General features: G+C 35.1%; 2 protein-coding genes and 1 long non-coding RNA gene across 3 annotated transcripts; 2 read left to right on the top strand and 1 right to left on the bottom strand.

The window, feature by feature from the left end:
* The first annotated feature begins 6,879 nt into the window (after positions 1–6,879).
* LOC123868532 (SUMO-activating enzyme subunit 2) lies at positions 6,880–16,917 on the top strand. Its single transcript, XM_045911090.1, has 8 exons — positions 6,880–7,143; positions 7,231–7,385; positions 8,280–8,427; positions 9,128–9,368; positions 10,145–10,398; positions 11,106–11,277; positions 13,769–13,936; positions 14,391–16,917. Exons 1-8 carry the CDS (start codon positions 7,000–7,002, stop codon positions 14,939–14,941), a joined length of 1,833 nt encoding a protein of 610 aa, XP_045767046.1. The 5' UTR covers positions 6,880–6,999; the 3' UTR covers positions 14,942–16,917.
* Positions 16,918–18,637: 1,720 nt separating this feature from the next.
* LOC123868548 (phosducin-like protein) lies at positions 18,638–20,064 on the bottom strand. Its single transcript, XM_045911107.1, has one exon. It carries the CDS (start codon positions 19,851–19,853, stop codon positions 19,047–19,049), a length of 807 nt encoding a protein of 268 aa, XP_045767063.1. The 5' UTR covers positions 19,854–20,064; the 3' UTR covers positions 18,638–19,046.
* A 1,231-nt stretch (positions 20,065–21,295) lies between these two features.
* Positions 21,296–22,678, top strand: LOC123868556. Its single transcript, XR_006796651.1, has 2 exons — positions 21,296–21,619; positions 22,254–22,678. It is a non-coding gene; the product is annotated as an uncharacterized LOC123868556 (long non-coding RNA).
* The last annotated feature ends 288 nt before the right edge of the window (positions 22,679–22,966 follow it).

The raw sequence follows: 22,966 nt of genomic DNA, 5'->3' as shown, positions 1-22,966 counted from the left end.
CTTATAGATTCCTGAATTTGTTCGGTCCAATAATTTCGTCTAAAATCAATCTCGAAGTCAGCGAACGTAGTCCAGCCCTTCGAATACAAGTCCATAACCTTCCGAGCATGCCCCGAGATGCAACCTAACGCTATATCTATTTCGCGATCTAATCCATTTACCGCCCTTATATATTTCTTTAATCGTTTTAGAAAAACGATGGGGTTAGTGAATGGTTTTCCGTCGAAATTTGGTTTAGTTACTGACGGCTGTACAACATATAAGTTCCGGGTCTCAGATAATGTACTTGTGCTCGCGGTTTCAAGATTTGACCCCTGCCTATCAGATTTTTCATTTTCATTAATCCCGTTCGACTCGTGTGAAGAAACGCTCGCGATTTCATTTGAACCGGTATTTGAATTTAATTGATGTAATTTTGCTTCGAATTCGGTGATTTTTTTCAAAATCAACTCTAATGTAGCATTCCCTAAGGTCGTTGTTTGTTCGCTCGATTCTACGGTACTAACATCGCTTTGCCCCGCACCTACTTGCTTTGTTCTACGTCCCTTCCTACCTGAAGACATCTTTTTTTTTTCAATTTGACCCTATTTCTTTTACCTACCCAAGTGCCAACTTAAATTTTATTTGAATAACTTTCATAAGTCGCGAAGCCGTATTTTTAATACTAATATATTACTGATACTAATTGCAATCACATGTTTGGGTCTGCTTCGATTATATGTATTCTCAGAGTTTGAAAAAAATTAAGTCTGAGAAATAAGCAAGGAATAATAGCTCGATCTCTGTAGTATCTTCTGAAAACCTGTAAATTTTACATTTATAAGACATACAGCTTATTTCTGCTCTCCTGCTCCCCCTATACATAAATAAATGTAAATGTACAACATATAAATATAAAACAACACGCAGTGTGTCCTTAAAACTTATAATTTATAAATAGTAATGTAAGTTTATAAATTTTTCTCTCTCAAATACCCAATCACAATTTCTACGTTGTGTTATTTTTATGTTAATGTAAATCTAGTCATATCGTTATTTCGAATACGTACATAGATCCCTGGTCACTCGGCATCATATTTCTGTGATGGTACGGTGTGATCGTCTATACTAGTGGTTAAGATTAGGCATTATGAAGAGATAAAATAAGAAATAAACTCAGCTGAATTATAGAAACACCTAGGTATTTAAGTCATGAGTTATTTACAAGTAATTAATTGGTACAGTATGTTGGGTGAACACGTAGACTTCTCGACCAGCTAACAGGTTTACACGGATTGAATTATAAAAAATTAATGTAAAATTTCAACTCCTCAAAATAGATATAATGAGTGGAGAGATTTGCTAATTTAGAACGTCCTGTTAGTGTGGAAAATCAGTTGATACGTGTATTTGCCTTATTTAGGCCATCGGTTTGAGACCAACCGGCATTCCTCAAGCACGGGGGGAGCCCTACACTGAAATCTCAGTCTTTTAGCATTGTTATCGGGGCACAGCACTTGGACTCTCCTATTTCGCTGCGAAGCGGTTTCAATTTGCCTAGGTACGGAAACCTAGGTTCTTTTCAATGAGCTCTGGGCTCGCCCCAAAACCATGGTATTTTTGTATATTTATATATTTGTTTGATTGATTGTCAATAAATTGGCCAATTTATTAGTTCGGAGAGTCCAGCTGTATAAAGACATGACGTGTTTGCTTTGTGCCGGAATCTCGCTGCTGGTACGTCACCAATCAACCATGTACCATATAATATCAAGCAAAGGAATTACAAAGTACAGCAAAACTAGTATTTTTATCTATTCAAAAACTCGGTGATTCACAAATTCAGCTGGCGTCGGTTTTAACAGATAATGTTACCTAAAATGCTGTTTGGGAAAGATCGGTACACAATAAAAAAAAAAGGTACCTACCTGCCTCGCCATCTGCCCTCTGGAGGCAGCGTGTACTCCATTGTCTCGTTCGGGGTAAGTAGATGAAATTTAGCTATGACTCGAAAGTAAAAAGGTCCCTTTGTCTTTAGCCTGAGATTCGAACCCAGCCAACTCTATTATCTTTAGTAGTGTAGAGCATTCTTGGTAAATTAGGTACTAATCGTTTTGTGAAAATAGAAGTATAAGGGAAAACCATCGTGAGAATTTCACATCCCTAGAGTTCTCTCAAATGTTCTAGTTCATTCATAACCATATAAAAGATTGATCATGATGATGATAATGATGCTTCGTCCTAACTTTTGTGATCAACTTCCACTAAAGGACGTTATTTTATTTACTCAATTTCAATACTAATTTCAATGTAAGATGGAAGAAATTTGTATTTCTTAGTTCCATAGTAAGTACTTTTATTTAGGTAGGTATTAGAGAGAGAAAGTCAATATTGAAGGTTATCAAATTAAATATGCACACATGTGACTTAAGTTTGAGCTATATCAAAAAATCAAATGAACCATAACTAATAAATCTTTAACTTGAATCTCCTTTCAATATTCACTACTTCATATAGGTATAATTAAATATAGCAATAAAAGAGGAAAATAATATTCATATAATTTATTACTGGTGAATAGATTTTCTACTACTCACTCAGTTTAAAAACAAATATAGAAGAGAAACTGAATTTATTATTTAGACTGGAAATTAAGTAACTTTATTACATTAATTAATTCCCGGCCGAATATTTGCTTCCTAAGCCATACTAATTATTGAAAGGGAAAAGCAAATATTCAAACAAAAAAACCCTTTCGGCTTTATATAATATTATGTACATCATTTTATCTAAAATACACACATGCCCACATAATCAATAGAGATATTATCTATAATTCTTACTTCTATAATAAAGTAAATTCTAAGGACACACATTATGCGTAAATTATAATATATTCATTATTTATTCTAGATATATTTGAATCCTAGTTCCACAAAGAGAAATGTCCCATTTCTATAATTTTGGATGCAAATCTAATAGTTATACACAATATTGTAACACCTCCTAATATCCAAATAATAATATCATCTCTAATTTAGTTTGTAAAATAATTCTTTACTCAAGATTTTTGGAACTGATTTTCAAATAATCTAGTTTAAAATTAAATGTAAATTAGTACATCACCATATATCAGCTTCTGCTGGTCCGGATACACACTATTTTATTCTATTTATAATTTACTATCATTAAACTACACAATTTCAATATATTTCTACACTTAATGTTCACTGTTAGGCTCTACTGCACGTTGAGCCAGACCTCAATCGAATGTCCCTCTCGGTCCCCCAGTGTAGACTTAAAACGTCCACACGGATATCTTTGTCCACGCCCATGATCTGAAATGCAAAAAAAAAACCAGCGAAATTTCGGTTTCTGATTGGTTCACTCTTGCGCACAGAATTTCCCTATTGGCTGAAAGAAGGATTGACGGCCATTTGACACACCTCGATTTCCCTGAATGGTCCGATTTTTGGCTCCACACTCGTTATTTTGTTCCCATGCTTTTTTTTTTTACTTTCGCGCAATCTGGTCGCAATAATATAGCTTTGTTTATTACACTTACAAAGATTTCTAAGTTAAAATTGACGGCTTTATCAAATTTATGACCGACCCTAACGCAATTTAGCTTTAGAGCAATTTCTTTTTAAATACTTAGGAACTTAAACTAATTTATTTGTTTGTTTATGGGTGGACTCAAAGAAACTTAGTTCCAAGACGTATTTCTCAGTATTTAATTTATTTCATTTTTATTTTTTTTTGTTCTACCATTCTTTGGACCTTTTAGAGTGATTTATTTTAATTTTACAAGCCGTTTCCTTTCTAAGAGCAAGACTTAAAGTAACGGCCATAAAAAAAATCTATGATGAATAGGTATGACTATCTCATGGTTTACCTCAATGTTGTGTAGCCTCCCTGAACCATCTATTATAATTATGGACAACGCCCCATACCACTCGATGCAAATTGACAAGCCACCTGCCCAATCCCAAAAGAAAGCTGATATCGTCGCATGGCTTCGTAAAAATGGCGTAGATGCAAACATGAATATGTTAAAAGCGGAATTAGTACGTCCTTTAAAAGAAAACAAACCAACCAAGATCCGATACGTCATTGACGAAATAGCATTAGAACATGGGCACAGAGTTATACGGTTACCGCCTTACCATTGTGAGTATAATGCGATTGAGTTGGTGTGGGCTCAAATTAAGGGATATGCTGCAAGACACAATACAGAACCCCCATTTACCACAAAAAAAATGCTAAAATTATTAGAAGAAGCTTGTGAACATGTGACTAAAGGAGACTGGGAAAAGGTTGTGAATAGAACTGTTAAATTAATAAGGGAAGATTATGAAAGAGATGTGAAAATAGATAATATTATAGAAAACGAACATATAATTATTAATGTACTAGCTGATGCCCGCGACTTCGTCCGCGTGGATTTAGATTTTTAAAAATCCCGTGGGAACTCTTTGATTTGCCAGGATAAAATAAATCCCATCAGTTTTGGTAGTCAGGTCCACTGCAGCATCAGGATTGAGGAGTTGGAATCCAATTTTTTTATGAAACAATGTCGCAAAGTTCTTCTATCGATAAAAAAAAAATTACGCAAATCGGTTAAGAATTCTCGGAAATTTCGGTGTACATAGGTAGAAAAACACAACTCCCTTTTTGAAAGTCGGTTAAAAAAAGTAGCCTATGTTACGCCCTGGTCAATCCTCTACTTGTCTGTGAAAGTCCCGTCAAAATAGGTTCAGCCGTTCCGAAGATTAGCCTTTTCAAACAGACAGACAGACAGACAGACAGACAGACAGACAGACATTGTTTTGATAGATATGATCTTTGACGTTAGGAACACACCTACATTGCTTAGACAACAGTGAGTGCTTGTAATTTAATATGAACTTTATACCATAGCAATAAAGCTCAAATTGACTACGTTTTAGTTAGAAATCATTTGTATGGGAAAAAGAAAAGGGCTATTTTTAGGGTTTTTACAGCAATAATTCTAATTTTTAGAAAAACACAACTCCCTTTTTGAAAGTCGGTTAAAAAAAGTAGCCTATGTTACGCCCTGGTCAATCCTCTACTTGTCTGTGAAAGTCCCGTCAAAATAGGTTCAGCCGTTCCGAAGATTAGCCTTTTCAAACAGACAGACAGACAGACAGACAGACAGACAGACAGACATTGTTTTGATAGATATGATCTTTGACGTTAGGAACACACCTACATTGCTTAGACAACAGTGAGTGCTTGTAATTTAATATGAACTTTATACCATAGCAATAAAGCTCAAATTGACTACGTTTTAGTTAGAAATCATTTGTATGGGAAAAAGAAAAGGGCTATTTTTAGGGTTTTTACAGCAATAATTCTAATTTTTCTCGCCGTAAAAACCATCCTTGAACTTCAACGAACATTTAAAAAAAAGATTTGGCCAAATTAGTCCAGGCGTTGTTGAGTTATGCGCTTACCAACACATTTTGCGATTCATTTTTATATTATAGATGTGATGATAGCAGTGACGACAGTGAAAATAGTAGTATGGACGAATCTGATTAATTATGGCCTTTTGTGGCACCTTTTTTGGTATCTTTTGTATTCATATGTTTCTTGTGTGCATATCTATAATATAAAAATGAATCGCAAAATGTGTTGGTAAGCGCATAACTCAACAACGCCTGGACCAATTTGGCCAAATCTTTTTTTTAAATGTTCGTTGAAGTTCAAGGATGGTTTTTACGGCGAGAAAAATTAGAATTATTGCTGGAAAAACCCTAAAAATAGCCCTTTTCTTAAACGTAGTCAATTTGAGCTTTATTGCTATGGTATAAAGTTCATATTAAATTACAAGCACTCACTGTTGTCTAAGCAATGTAGGTGTGTTCCTAACGTCAACGGTTCTGTTCAGGAGAATTTTTTAAAATACGTAGGCACAAAAACTGCCACATTACAAATCTTTTTGACAGGACGAAGTCTGTCGGGTCAGCTAGTAAAGTATGTATATTCATTTTCGTTCAAATATTCAGTTCGTTCAAATAAATTAAATAAACATATAAATTTTTGTTTTATTAAACCTATTTAATCAGGTACAAAAACAAAACTTAATTGTTTTTTGTTCGAGAATAAATTGACATTCCACATCACTATTGTAATGTGTCAAACCGGCCATCATAGCGTGCCGCTAGTGTAGTTTGAAATATCAGACTAATTTGAATACGTACGAAACGATTTGCTTCCTCTTTCCTAATTCGAACCGCTAGGATATGGAACGCCCTTCCGGCGTCAGTTTTCCCTTCCACCTATAATATGGGTACTTTCAAGTCAAGAGTGAATAGGCAACTTCTAGGCAAGCGCGCTCCATCTTAGGCTGCATCATCACTTGCTAGCAGGTCTGATTGTAGCCAAGCGCTAGTGTATATAATTTAAAAACTCTTAGTCTCTTAGACTCTTTTATTAGTCCGTTTTTCATAACCAAAATCAACCGTTAAAATATCAAAAATAATCGATTTACCTATCTAACTACTGGTCCAACTACCGTCCAAACTACCAGTATAGTTTACTAGGAGTCTAGACTCTAGTTAATTTTAGGTAGTAGATAACACAACGCAATACAACTTGCATCCAAGTTCCAAACTTCCAACTTTCCACGCAAACTACAAAGTGGCGCTGCGTAGCGGTAAATAGCTGAACTACGATGCTATCTATTAGTACTTTTTTTTTTTAACTAAAGCTAAACTTTAAGTGAGCTGCTGAATTATCACTGTATTTGCGACATTACTTAGACTTTTATTTAGTATTAAACTTTAATATTAAATTAACAGTTATTTAAGTTAATATTTTCATAATGCATAATCCATATTCTTTATTTCTGAACGACAAAGCATCTGCCTGACGCCAACTTTTGACATTTGTCCAATACCGCAAAATTCCCGTTTTTGTTGCTTAGCAAATTAATTAATATTCCGTAAATCTTAACAATTTGTGATAACTGTGAGCTAATTTGCGCTACGGAAGATGGTGGCACGGGTTGCTGGCGTATTCGATGAGAAGTTATCGGAGGCGATAGCAAATTCCAAAATATTAGTCGTCGGAGCCGGCGGTATAGGTTGTGAAATTCTCAAAAATCTCGTTCTGACCGGCTTTCCTTACATTGAAATCGTAAGTTTGGCTCACTCTTGACTTAGAAATAGTTAATTGTTATGTTTAAATTGTTTTATAGGGTTTAAAAATGCCCTATTATTCCAGATCGACCTTGATACAATCGACGTAAGCAATCTAAACAGGCAGTTCCTATTTCACAAAGAGCATGTTGGGAAGTCGAAGGCGCAGGTGGCGAAGGATAGCGCTCTCAGCTTCAACCCCAACGTGAATATCATCGCACATCATGACAGTGTTATTAGGTTAGTATGCGTCGTCAGAGGTAAATGAACTCTATGGCGTATCCTTTAAAGAATTTTTATGAATTCGCCAACTCATACAATATAATTTTAGTAAAATCAAACAATGTGGCTTATTCCGTTGTAGATATACAATCTCTAAACTAAATTGATTTTTCTACAGGGAACATTGTAAAAGTGACTACAATTAATTGATTTAGATGGCTCATTGTAGTTTAGTGATTGTGTACCACATAACCAGCCACATTGTTCTGCTTAATACATTACTGTTTTATGTATAAAAATTATATTTCCTTTCTTCTATTGTGATATACATCTAAAGTTACTATTAAACTTTACAAATGTGATATGTATGTATGAAAACTGTATTTAAATCAACTTATAAGTTACAAAGACAGATGCTGATTGTTACTTTCTTTTACTATATTATGATGCCTGTGACTTCGTCCATGTAGATTTAGGTTTTCAAAAATCCTATGGGGACTCTTTGACTATTTAGCATAAAAAGTAGCCTATGTCCATGTGTGCAACTTTATCCACATAAATTTTGGTTTCTTTTCTGTGGAAACTTTTTGAATTTGAGGGACCAAACATAGCCTAGATGTCTACCCCTGGAGAAAAGCTATTTATCAAAATCTGTTATCTGGATAAGCTGTGAAAAGCTAGCAGACAGACAGATTTATAATATTCTTAAGTTCTAACACCACATAAGTTATTTTTGGCAGTTTTAATATTGCAAAGCCATTCACTAAAGAATTGAAAGACATGTTATTTCAGCCAGGTAGAAACTAGAAACTTTTGAACAGAAAATCAAGAAATAAAAAAACTTTCCTGTAAAGTTGCTAATGTTGACTTATGTGATGTTAGAAATTAAACAACAGTGTTACAATGTTTCAGTAATGACTATGGAGTCAGTTACTTCAAGCAATTCAATATTGTGATGAATGCCCTGGACAACCGTGTGGCACGTAACCATGTCAACAGGATGTGCCTGGCTGCTAATATTCCACTTATTGAGACTGGCACAGCTGGGTATGCTGGACAGGTGAGGATTTTTGCCTTCAGGTTCAAAATATTGAATTCTTAAAATGTTGAATTCTCATAATGTTGAATTAGCAAAATGTTGAGTCCTAAAATGTTGAATTTGCAAAATGTTGAATTTAGGAATTCCTAAAATGTTGAATCCCAAAATGTTGGATTTGCAAAATGTTGAATTTCAATACCCAAAATGTTGAGTTCGCAAAATGTTGAATCTTGTTACCCAAACTACATAAATAGATTCATTAAAGAACATAGTTTATTTCACATAAATTTTTGAATGCTTTATTCAATACAAAAAATCGTGTTAAACTAGCCATATAATTTGCAAAAATTGGTAACATTTCTTTTTTTTACTCATTAATGTGGTTAAAAATCCATATTCTAGTTCATTATGTGTCAATAGGACTATATTTCTAATATTTAAATATTTTTTCCAGTAAATTAGATGATTTCTAAGGACAGATTTAGGGCTTCAAAGTTGAGTCTGTTACTGTTTTCATTAAAACTAGGCGCGGGAGATGGATCACTACAAAAGAAATAAAATAGTTTTCGCAAAAATGTTACATTAACTGTCAATACGAAAGATTGATTTATTTTAAACATGTATACAATTATGTGGAAGTCTTTCCTATGATGGTTAATTTGGAGCTCGAAAACTCGCATTTTTTGGTTTAAATGTAAGCGTGCCCTTAAACCTTTTTTAGGTGGAGCTTATCAAGAAAGGCCTCACCCAGTGCTATGAATGTCAACCAAAAGCCCCACAGAAGTCCTACCCAGGATGTACAATCAGGAACACTCCATCAGAGCCAATCCATTGCATTGTTTGGGCTAAACATCTCTTCAACCAACTTTTTGGTGAAGAAGACCCTGACCAGGACGTCAGCCCTGATACTGCAGACCCTGAGGCTGCGGGAGAAGCTGGAGCTTCCGCTTTAACATCTGAAGGTAACCTAATTGTATATGTTTTTATAATAAACTTCTGTATTACAATTTGGAAATCATAAGGCATTTTTCTAAATATAGAAAAATTATAGAAAAATTTCCAATCACTTTGAAATGGAATGGATTTCTCTTATAAGTATAAATTATTCTAAATTTTCAAATGTAAGCATATGGGTGCCAGTTCACAGTCAATATTATTTTTTTATAAATAAAAAAACCGACCAAGTGTGAGTCAGATTCGCGCAATGAGTGTTCCGTACTCGGGTATTTTTTCCAACATTTTGCACAATAAATCAAAAATTATTATGCATAAAAATAAATAAAAATCTGTTTTAGAATGTACAGGTAAAGCCTTTTCATATGATACCCCACTTGGTATAGTTATCTTACTTTAAAAATTGAAACACTTTTTTTTTAAATGATGTAACCACAAATTCAGATTTATTCCTGTATATGTGCTATATTAAGCCCTACCTGCCTTTCATGATTCTAGGGCAACTGGAAGCACCTTATAGGTTTCTTGACAGACAGACAGACAACAAAGTGATCCTATAAGGGTTCTCTTTTTCCTTTTGAGGTATGGAACCCTAAAAACTTGAAGGAGTTTATGTTTACACCAAAACTATATTACCTTTGTAGACACATTTTTTGTAAGTAAATAATAGAATAAAAACAATTAGCTAAATGGGTGGGCGTCAGATCTCATTACAGCTTCAGAAATAGGTACTGTTTAGTGTTTAATTGTATTTAGAAACACAAATTTCACTTTAACTTTACAGGAACAGAGGCAGGAAATGTGGAAAGAAAAAGCACAAGAGCTTGGGCATCTGACACAAACTACGATCCAGAAAAGTTATTCAGCAAACTCTTTGGTGACGACATTCGTTATCTGCTGTCTATGGAGAATCTGTGGAAGAAGCGTCGTCCGCCCACGCCTTTGACTTGGGACAACCTGCCGGGGAAGGACAGTCCCACTGCTCAGCACACAGGACTGCCCGATCAGAGGGTGTGGTCAGTTCATGAATGTGCACAGGTAATGAATTCCTTCAGCTAAGGATGAAAAAGTAGTTTTAGTTTCAGCCTGTAAGCGTCCACTGCTGGGCATAGGCCTTTCCAAGAGCGCGCCACCAAACACGGTCCTCCGCTTTCCTCGTCCACCCGCTCCCCGCTACCTTCTTCCGTCATTGGTCCAGCGGGCAGGAGGTCGTCCCTCACTGCGCTTACCGGTACGCGGTCTCCACTCCAGAACACGTCTGCCTCAACGGCCGTCGGTTCTGCGATAAGTTTATATAAGTTTTAGTTTACAGTAACCAAAAATGAGAATTGCAAAATTAGCTCATGGAGATCCATCATTTTTAGGGTTTACGGTCAAGTGAGATTCGGACTCGCACACAAAGGGTTCCATACCATCTTACAAGATATAAAACTTTAATAATATTATGTGCATCACTGCAAGTTAATAATGGGCGACGACAACCGCCATCTATATGTACTTAGTGATGTGTGATGTAACCATAACTTCATGATTTTCGGATTTTTTCCTTTACTTCTGCTATAAAACCTAAAACCTGCCAAATTTCATAATTCCAGGTAAAAACATAATGTGGTATTTATTGTTCGATGGTTCTGAACCCTTCATGTGCGAGTCCAACTCGCCCCTGATTGATTTTATTTCCACATTTAACCTTAATGATAGAAATAAATGAGAAAATAACATATTCAATGAGAATCTGTTTGCAGGTGTTTGCAGAGAGCTGCAAGGCCTTGCAGGCGGATCTGAAGAGTCGTCCGGACGGAGACCACCTGGTGTGGGACAAGGACGAGAAGAGCGCCATGGACTTTGTCACCGCTTGCGCTAACATCCGCGCGCACATCTTCAACATTCCACTCAACTCGCGCTTCGAGATCAAATGTACGTACTTCCTACCACTGTAACTATTTTATTATTATTATTTAAATACAAGAAAAGTGTAAATTAAAATTTTATTACACCCCCGACCAATGAAGGTTACAGTAACTAGAAAAGAGCTGATAACTTTCAAACGGCTGAACCGTTTTTTGGATTATAGCTAAGAACACTTGATCAAGTCACCTTTCAAACAAAAAAAAAAAAACTAAATTAAAATCGGCGCATTAGTTTAGGAGCTACAATGCCACAGACAGATACACACGTCAAACTTATAACACCCCTCTTTTTGGGTCGGGGGTTAAAAATACAAGTAATACTAAGTAGCATGTATTAAATAAACCATAGTAGATTGACCTTGAATGCGTAAGTGCGCTTTAGATACTTGTCGTAAAACACAAATACAATATTACAAATGTATATCCACCCTACCACTAAAAGAACATAAAAACCGGTCAAGTGCGAGTCGGGCCTCGCTCTTTTAGGGTTCCATACATAATTATAAACATCATAACATTTTGGTTGTTTGAAATATTTCTTTTCCGAGGTAGAACATTCCAATAAACCGTGAAAGAAAAACCCAAAAAATGTTTGTTTTGGTCACAGCTTTACCAAGTATTTCATAAATATTCATGTTTTCAGTATTTGTTGTTTAAATATAGTATATAGAAATAATATAACGAAATTTCATATTCCTAACTAGTTTAGTTTTGAGATAGCCCGTCACAAAAATGGTCTAAAACGGACAACCTTGACAGTAGTGGTGTCAAAAAATAATTTATCTATAATACATATTCAATATAAAAAAATATTCAGGATATTAGATATTCCTTAAACCCCATATTTAATATAAAATTTTTAAAGCAATACATTTTCTATTAGTAATTGCTTTTAAATTTGACGAGGCGTTTGCCAAAGATAGACCTACGATCTACGTCACACGATATCAGTAGCGAATACCATACGCGATAAAATATTATATTCTATCGCTACGCGTTGGTTTTTAATTCGTTTGGAATATCGCCCCTCGGTAGTTTCATTTATCAAATAGATTCTTTCGATTTTGCTATTCAATCAGGACAGTAGTTTTATTTATTTGTGAACTTGGTTGTGGGTGAATACTGAATGTAAATAATATCATATTTCGATATTCGGAGTTGATATTATCACAGATTAGGTTAGTTACTTGATTTTGTAGATTTGTGACGCGCATATTTGTTATTATAGGTTAGGTACGTAAATTGTATTGGTCTTTTTGGAAATGTGTGTGTTTGTGTGGTCTCATGATGGAACCGGGTGGGCATAGTGGATTATATCCAGGGTCTCATGATGGAACTGGGAGGTAGCCATAGGAACCGAGTGTCTGTTATAGCTCCGGCGTGCTTGGAGCTTGGGTTGTTCGATTTTTGTATTAGTTTAAGCCGTGATGAAGGCTAAAATAAAAACTCGTTATTAAAACGATTTTTAAATAGGTAACTGGGTAAACTTATCTACTTTTTGTACCTTCTTGACATTTCTTTATCATTCCAATTGTTTTTAATTTTGCATAAATACGTAGGTAGGTATAGGTACCTAGGTATTTAGAGTAAAATTATTACCATATACTATACGTCTTTCGGGATTTCTTTATTGTCATGCTTTTTAGGGTTCCGTATCTGAACCTGAAGGGTGCTAACAAGGAATACAGAATCTATTATTTATTTTTGTGAAGCTTGTAGGTACTTATTGAAGTAAAGGTTACAAGTGCCTTTGAAATTTGTTGGTACTAGTATATCGTGTTAGGTACTATTTTTATTACTTGAGTGTTATTGAAATGGAGACCCGTGCTCAGTAGTGCGCCGGCGATAAGTTCTCACTTCTTTTTAATGATTCTTATTAAAAAAAAAATGAAAAGAAATAATTTAAGTATAAAAATACAAAATAAAAATTATTTGTTTTTTAAAGTGATATAATATATTTCTACAGAACCTCTTCCGACACCTCCCAGACGTCGCTTTTAAGGTGGTAATCTGTATAATGGTTCGCTAGGGGTGAAAGCAACAGAAAAACAGGTGCAAGCGATTCTCGACCTTATTGACGGTAACGAGAAAGTTGTTATTTTGTCATATTCTTGCTCAGTATCATTCATAGATTGCTAATATGTGGTTTTTTGAAATATGTCAATAAGGTTGAAAATCGTTTGCATGCAAGTTTCTGCTTGCGGCTTTTTTTTTTGATAGTTAATATATTTTAACGTAAAAAATATTCAATATTTTTCTGTAACAAACATTAATATTATGATATAGGAATCTAACCATATTTGACACCTCTACTTGACAGCCCCCCATTTCGTTATTTTTTAAGATAAAAATAAATAAAAAACATATTCGTACTCTACTCAATGAGCTTTAAACAATGATACCCAATCATCAATGATGATGATGATGATCAATGATGAATGATGATATGATGATAATGATGAACTAGGATAACAAAGTAGTTTTTTTCTTTTCCCCAGCAATGGCAGGCAACATCATCCCAGCAATAGCCACAGCCAATGCCATAGTGGCAGGTCTGGCAGTGTTGCGAGCACAGAACCTGCTCAAAGGAGAGATTGAGAACTGCACCAGCGTCTACCTGCGCCCTAAGGTCAATCATCGCGGACAGCTGTTTGTACCTGAGAAAAGTGAGTAGTGTTACGTAATTTGTATAAATTATATATTCAACTTCAAAATATTTTTATTCAATTAGACTTTTAAAAGTACTTTTGAATCGTCAAGAGCATCCACCACTGGTTGGAATGCCTAATCCATCTTCCTTCCTTTTGCCTTATCAACTGAATGTTTACAATGCAACACTATTTACAAATAACTAGTGTCTGCTACTTTTTTCGTGTGGGTCTTGGTCTTTTAAAAATCCCCTGGGAACTCTTTGTTTTTCCGGGATAAAAAGAAGCCTGTGCTAATCCAGGTTATAATCTCCATTCTCAGCCAAATCTGATCCATAGTTTTTGAGTGCAAGAATAACATATACAATTATACATTGTTACTGTAATTTTTCCGGGTGGCAGTGGTAATTTTCCAAGATTATTTTTATTACTTTTTTCTAAAACTTGCTAAAGATTGGCATGTTCCTTTCAGCTTTGACCGCACCAAATCCTAAATGCTACGTATGCGCTCCAAAACCAGAAGTGGCCCTTGCTTGCAATCTCAAACAACTTACCCTCAAAGATCTCAACACAGCCTTCAAAGATGGCCTCAACATGCAAGCGCCGGACGCAACTGTAGAAGGCAAAGGCCTGGTCGTATTATCCTCAGAACCCGGTGAAACAGATCACAATAACGAAAAAACTTTGGAGGAAATCGGCTTGAATGATGGCTGTGCGTTACTAGTTGATGATTTCCTACAAAACTACGAAGTCAGAGTAAGATTACAACAGGAGGACGAGGAGAAATCATGGCGCTTGGTCACAGACAACGATTCACCGATGCTCGGACCGAAGGAAGAAAAAACTGCAAACGGTTCCAATGGCAAAGAAAATGATGAACCAAAACCTGGTCCATCACGTCCTAAAGATGATAGCGACAGTGATATGGAGATTATCGACGAGGATGATAACGGTGAACCCGCACCTAAACCTCCTAAACGTAGGAAGGTTGAAATGAGTACTGAAGTGGTAGAGTTGTGCTAGTATTTCGTATGCATTCTGCATATCTGGATGCACTTGCATCCTTCTAGATCTTTTGTACTAAAGCCCCTAGTTAAACAGAATTTCTCCCAAGTTATATGGGATGTCCAAAAGTGCAGTCACACAGGCTAAGCAATTACTGTCAGTGTTTGAAATGTGATTGAAGTGAAGGTGCAAACATACTTGTTACAGCCTAAAAAGATACTTTAAAGTATCTTTTTAGTATTTAAAGAGAGGGGTGAAAAGGTGGAAGGATTATAATACCGACTGGCAGAACCAACTTTGCTATTATCTTGCTTAACATGATAAAGTTGAAAACTAAAACCCAACTGCGATCATCTTAATAAACGCTGAAATATTATAGTAGAATTTGTTTTTCCGTCGCTTGGTATATTTTAATGTTGTAGAAGATTTATATTTATGAACTCAGGAATTTTCTTCTCTTTCGTTTGACATCCCACTCAATACAAAAGCAAAAAAAAAATATTTGGAGACCCCTACTTTTTTTGATGTCACATCCGTTGGGTCATTTTTTTCGTATAAAATATAGCCTATGTCACCGGGCCTTTAAAACGAATCAATTGACACCTCACTCATCAAAATCGGCCCAGTAGTTTAGGCCCTACAGTGGAACACACAGAATCTGGATACAAGCATACATACACACACACACAGCATACATACATACATAAATAGGCTGCTAAAATCATTACCCTTTCTTTTGGCTTTGCTGCAGTGGGGTAAAAAAGGATATTAGCCATTCCCCTTTCTCCTCCAACTAAGCAGAAGGCTGTGCTCCCCTGTGGCATTTTCGGAATTCAGTCCCCTGCATAACGGTAATAATGGATCAGTTCTTTGGGTATGTAGGTCCTAGGACTGCAAAACCGGCTTGTCTGTAAACATCAAGAGCCACCATTTGCCTGTCCTTTGACCAAATCCACTGTATTGACATGGTTTCATTACACCATGACTCATTAGTCTTTCATTCATTTTATATGAGAGGCGTATTCAATCAGATTGGTCGCTCATTGCATCAACACACCACAAAACATAGTGTATTTGCACCTTCATTTTTGTCATGGATTGTTTAGTTATAATATACATCAATGTAAATTTTGTCGTACATATTTTGTTGAAAACTCATAAGGTGCCCCACCCAATATTCGAACCTACTACCTGAAACATCTTATTGAGCATTGTTTGCAAATTATTATTGCCACAGACAATGGCTAGTTATATTTATAGTGAACTCTTATAATGGTTTAAGTACATACAGTAAACTATTTGTAGTGAATATTATTATTATACCTAAGTAAGATATAGTATGTTTTAACTACCCACTATAATTCTACACATACAAAATCTCATGTAATTTGAATTAAGTTATACTTATCTGAATTAATTTGGATGAACTAGAATTGAATATTTTGTGAGGAAAGGAATGATTCAATTTTATCGTATCTGATTATTATTATTTGATTCTTACACTATATTTATTGGAATAATAAGAAAGACCAGCACTGTAATTTTTTGGTTTAGTCCAGACTTTAGTTTTTATACCAACTTGTAGCATTTTGTACTGCTTACAGTACAAAGAATTTGATTTCATATTATTTAAGAAATACAACAAGATATATAAGAATACAACAAGAATTTAGTATTGTTAAAAGCTAGTAATTTTGTGTGACAACTGATTTATAACGCGTACAAAATGAGAACTCACTCGCCATTTTAAAGATTTTTAGTCCTTATTTTAAAGGTGAACAGTACATTATAACAGTTGACTTTGCAGTTGACACAGACTTAAAATGGCGAGTGAGTTCTCATTTTGTAGGCACTATACCTAATATTTATCATAGATAAAAGTGATGTATTTTAACTAAAGAAATTTTGTATATTAAGTACAAAATCAGAACAATTTGTCTTAAGTTAATTTCCTAAATATTTACTTCTTGATAATAAATGATTATTAAATTTTATTTTGTCTTTATTGACCTAGCTTGCACCTAAGGACTTCATAAAAACGATAAGGAAATTACAAAATAATTTATTATGAAAACGATAAGGAAATTACAAAATAATTTACTAACACAAAACATGTTAATATTAATAGACAAATACCTGTTAAAATAACACATACTTAGCTACTTTCAAATAAATTATTTATTACACATTAATAACATTTAATACTACGAACTAGAAAAATCTGTGAATTCCATCACACCACAAAAATGCTATTTTAAATGCTTCATTGGGCATGTCACTCAGTAAATTCGTAGACTTTAGTAAATTATAATATGTAATCTTTGAGTAATTGTTCACTACACATTTTTCATGCTCCATTAATATCTCTTAAGGCAGTTTTAATATTTATTACTAGGCATTTTAAATTCTAAACATGCATAGCTTAGCTAGATACAAATTGAAATTTTTATAGCAATAAATATCAATCAATGACCATAAATCAGACTTGTTTAGTGAGAAAGTTACAGTAATTTTTTATTATAGTTTCACCTATTACAGTGAATAAAAAATCAACTCAGCAATAGCTTGAAGATTATATTCTAGGGCATTATTTTGCAGAGTTAAAATCAGTGCTGATGAAATTCTATGAAGTATTCAGTAGTTAGAAAGAATAAAATATCAAATTAATCTATTTCAAATCTTAAAAGTACACTTTATATTAATACTTAAGTACACTTAATACTACTAGCTCACATTTTATATTAAATAATATGTATTACAATATATTTTAATAGGTGGACAACATTACATTACATAATTCATAGAAATAGGAAAGATTTTTCATTCAAATAAACTTTTACAAGAATCACCAAATGAATCTACCACTGCACAGGTTTATTTACTTAATTATTCAAAAGCACTTATCAAATACGTACACAAAACAGATCATGACGGACAAACTTTTTCTGCCCTCTGTCCCAAACAGAGACATAAGAAGAGTTGCATGACACTGGTCTGCCAGCGAAATTCTTTAATTTGGTTTTTCACAATTTGTAAATTAATACGACAAAGTAGGCTTATGGTATTTTAATTCTGACAATGGCAGTATCATCTTCACAGGATTACATAAAAATCTTTACTTGAAAATGTTCCGTTTAAGAAATTAGTCAAAATAATGAGTTTGACATGAGTTACTCACAAATTAGTCAATACTATAGCTAATTTCTGAAACTGGACCCATTCAAGTAAAGATTTTTATTTAAACCGGTGAGGATGATACTGCCATTGGTGCAATTAAAGTGCCATAAGCCTACTTTGTCATACTAGTTTACAAATTGCGAAAAACCAATTTAAATTTGAATTTCGTGGGCAGACCCGCATCCACCTTAAGAAAACAGTTCTAAAACCATCATAAATGTGCTTACTGATAATATATAAAACACATAATTAAGATAGTCATAAATCAATTAAGTAAATCCTATTATGCTATAACTTAGAAAATAAAAAAAAAGTACAGAAACACCACAAGGAATATGGTGACCCTATACCAGAGACATCTTACAAGTGATCTATAGTACTGGTTTTAATTTCAGGTGGGGTCAAATAGAGAATTTACCAGGTCTAGTTAGACTTTCCCCAGTTTGTATACTACTGAATCAACAGTTTCTAATTAATGTTACTAGCTGATGCCTGCAACTTCGTTTGCGTGGAAATAGGTTTTTTAAAATCCTGTAGGAACTCTTTAACTGTCCGGAAAAAAGAGTAGAATATGTGTTAATCCAGGGTATAATCTATCTCCATTCTATATTTCAGCCAAATCCGTCCAGTAGTTTTTGCATGAAGGAGTAACCTACACACAAACATTTGCCTTTATAATATTAGTGTGATTATTTTTGAAAAACACTGCAATACTTACACATTAGATCTGACCTTAAATTTAAATAAATATATACTTCACAAAAATCTTACATAACATCGAAGGGACGACAATTACTATGTTGCAAAATCAACAGTTGTAATAATAGGTTTAAAATGCTACAATAGCAGGGACTCAGGCTTTGCATCAATATATAAAAAAATATATGTATAACAAATACATCATTATAAACTATGTTGTTGTGACCGTTCACAAATTTTCACTGTATTAATTCTCAGGCAGCATACCATATTCTATAAGAAACTTTTCAACATTTGTAGCATAAAAATCGTCACCCAACTCAGTTATCAACTGTACAAAATTTCCAATCATTTGGCCTCCTTTATAGACCAACAAAGCTGGCACTCCCTCGACACGAAAATGCCTACTTAATCCAGCAATATTAGCTGCTATGCGACAAAACTTTACACCCGGATAATCAGCTGCAAGTATATTCAAACAACCATCCATACTCTCACACGCTTGCACACCATTATTATAAATGTGAATAATTACTGCGACTTTCGAATCTTCTTTGTCGATCGCGTTCAAAAACTCCTCTTGATTTTTCAATGTTATAACCTTACCAAAGTTAGGAGCCTTTTGCAGCTGTGTCATTAGTTCCTGCATCCTTTGTTGTTGGTATTTCATCAGAAACCCTTCGTCTAACAGTTCGTTTAACTCTTCTTCCAGTTCATCGATCTCTTTTGCATCTTCTTCTTCGCGCGCAGTTTTTACTGTCATAGTGAGCTTTTTAGCTAGAGCAAATCGTTCTTTCGCTAGTTCTTCACGATTTGCGGCTTCCAGCTCTTTGAACCTTCGCCAGTCTTCCAATACACCTTTGGGGCCAGTATTGCTTGCTGTACCATTCCAGTTGTTGACTGGGGCGGGTTCGGCGCTGGCTGTACATGGTTTCGAAGTTTTTTCTTCTTCACCTCCGCTTCGACTGTCTTCGTCCTCGGAACCCTCGTCTTCGCTGCTGCTACAATAGTTTTGTAACTTCTCGCCCAGGATTTTGTCTTCGAAAGTAGCCATACTAGTCTTTTATTATTTTAAGTTTACAAAATGATAACCTGCAAGATACTTGCTTAGCACTTAGCAGTTTAATGTTTTGTATTTGTAAACAAATTAATAGAGAGATGAGTAGGTACGCGCGCAGCACGCACTCCGTTTTTTATGGTTCTAAATAAAAAAACAGACGCGAAATATCGAATAGCAAGTCAACTTAGAACTCTACAAGTAATCTACTACCGAGTTCGAGTGACAAGTGACAAGGATCTTGGCAGTTGGCAGTTGGGACTTGAATGACAAGGACAGGTGTAGATGTATAACAATGGCTGCCAGCGAATAAAATATCCTCAATTTTAGAGAATACCTAACTATGTTGAAAATGTTAACGTTGGAAACCGAGTAAGTTTTATCTAATTTTAACTGAAAGAGCAATTACGGAAAGGTGTCCCTATTTTTGCAGCGAGAAAAAAATAATGAAATCCATTGATAGGCTATAATAACTGACTTGCAACCTTGCCCAAACACTAAAGTTTATAAAACCCAAGTTTATAAAATTCAGACATTCATGCTGACAGTTATACATCGTGATGTTAATGTATACCTAGGGAATGACAGTAATGCTGCGTACAGACCGGCCAAACGAACGCCAACGAACGGGTTTCGTTGACCTTCGTTGCTGCAATCTGGACGGCTTAGCGAATGCCAACGATCGCTCGTTGGCGTGTGCCGGCGATCCGAAGCGTGGCGGTAACATCAAAGAAATCGAGCTATTTGGACGGTCGCCGAAGGCCAACGAACGAACGCTCATTTTACTTCCACTATACACAGTCCTATTCTTAAAATATGTGGTTATCCACCATCTTCGCTTACGTTTATTTTTTCTTGTTCTTGCTAACTCGTTTTGGTATATAAAACTAGCAATTATAATGATGTCGTCGTCGTCCATGATTAAATTGCGAATGAAAGAGAAAAGAACCGGAATCAAGTGCCAACGAACGTTCGTTCGAGCACTAAATGTATTTGGACGTATTAAAGAACTCCAACGAGCGTGCGAAAGCCAACGCTAGCGAACCATAAATATCCATCGTAGGGTGTTCGTTGGGCCGGTCTGTACGCAGCTTTAGATTTTTCACTTAGCAACACCACATATAAGGGGATGATGTAGCAGGTCGATCGCGTAAAAATTGTCTCAATCTCACATCCAAAAATATCCTTAAGGATCGTTATCGTTACAGTCCTTATAACCGGTACCGCGTAAGCTTTTTCAGGATTGTAGCAATCGGTCGCAATCATGTAGCAATAGGTCGCAATCACGTGACTATCGATACTTTAGTGGTGGGTCATACTTATAATCCGACTAATTTGAATATCTATGGTAATCTAGCAATCTATACGGCCATAGTAGTCTTCCAAACTTGACTGCGTTGTAGCTAATGAAATAAAGTATTACGAGTCTGTGCCCCGTGCCGCGGAATTGTGAATTTGTGGTTCTTCTAGGTTCATAGAGTATTGTTTATTTACACTTTTACGTTGAGTTGACTTTGTGTCGAAACCTAATAAAGTAATTTAAAAGTCGAAACTAAAAAGGAAACTGGCACCCTACAGGGCCGCCTCTGTGAGGCAGCTTGAGATTCTCTTAGAAGTTGCTGAAAGCAACTCAAATATTGCACTCGGTGGGCTCGGTGGAGGACCTCTCGGCCGCCAGGTAGCTCTTAAAAATGGGAAGAGCTTTCCAGAAAGCTCAATTCTGTGGGGGCAGGGTGTATTAAACCTTCGTGGAGTGGAAGCGAGTAAGTATTCAAAACATATCGGCCACAAGCTCTATTGCGCTTTGTGGCAGATTTTTTAGTTTTAGCTGCATGTTGACCGTCTAATTTTGATTCAAAGAACGTATGCTGCAATTATGATAATAATTTATAGTATAAACTGCCACTATAAGACTATAAATAATAGCAGTAGGTTCTATTCTATTGTCATATATTGTATTGTAACCATTAAGAAAATAAGTATGTTTATTACTTTTTGAAGTATTGGATACTGCTTAAGAGCCCCACAAAAGGCAAGGCTGGAGACTTGCGACGAGCAGCCACTGGCACTGGAGGTGGACCAAATTTCAACACTTCTTTGACCCCCTATCGAAGAACAATATAAGTATAATTGGGAACGTGGCAGTAGAGGGAGAACCCAAAATCCAGATTCCAATAAATGAATCATAGCTATTATGGCAATTACACTTACTTTTGTTCAGTCTGAGTCTGTATATCACAGTTATTTTAAAATTCCACTGTCAGTTTTATAATTATACTGCAAGAGCTGTAAATTTTAAGTGGTTACTGTTACACAAAGGCATATTAAATTTTCAAAGAAATATTTAATAGTAGGTATTATGAATTTATGTATGAAATACTTTTATTTTATTTGTAGATTCCTGACCTGCCTACTCAACCAAGTACATCTACATGTACATCACCAATACGAGAAATCATTATTGATGAGCAGCTATACAACTATACAACAAACAGAGGAGCCTTCACAAATAGAAGCTACACATAACCCGCTACATATTTCACTAGCATTAGAAGTTTCTCAGTCTGTCTATCATGTTGATACTGAGATACCAGAAGTTAGCACACCAACCAGCACACAGCACCGTCAGCCTTTAAGAAGTAATAAACTTATCCAAATATATTTGAAACCTTTTCATAGCCATTGTTCACCTAACAACTATCATTTTTTTAAATTCCATTAATAACAAGATAATATTAAGATAAGCCTTTATTAACTGAATTGAATTACATTAATGCTATGTACATGATATATTTCAAATAAATAAATAATATTTTAGTTTTTGACTGGTGTTTTATTTGTTTTCCTTTTTTCTGCTAGGATCTAAAAAAACTTATTTAGTAATACAGAGTAAATAATCCATACTTACATACTATAATATTATAAATGCGAAAGGGTCAGACTGTCCGTCTGCTACCTTTTACAACCCAAAAGTTTAACCGATTTTGATGTTTGGTACAGTTAGCTTATATCTGGGGGATGGACAATGGACATAGGCTACTTTTTGTCCCATAAAATCAAAGCGTTCCCACAGAATTCCTAAAGACCCATCCGCTTAACCGATTTGTATG

The sequence above is a fragment of the Maniola jurtina genome, chromosome 9 (assembly GCF_905333055.1).
Source record: "Maniola jurtina chromosome 9, ilManJurt1.1, whole genome shotgun sequence".
Lineage (NCBI taxonomy): Eukaryota > Metazoa > Arthropoda > Insecta > Lepidoptera > Nymphalidae > Maniola > Maniola jurtina.
Note: the sequence above shows the minus strand (reverse complement) of the source record. Positions and strands in the feature narration are given on the sequence as shown.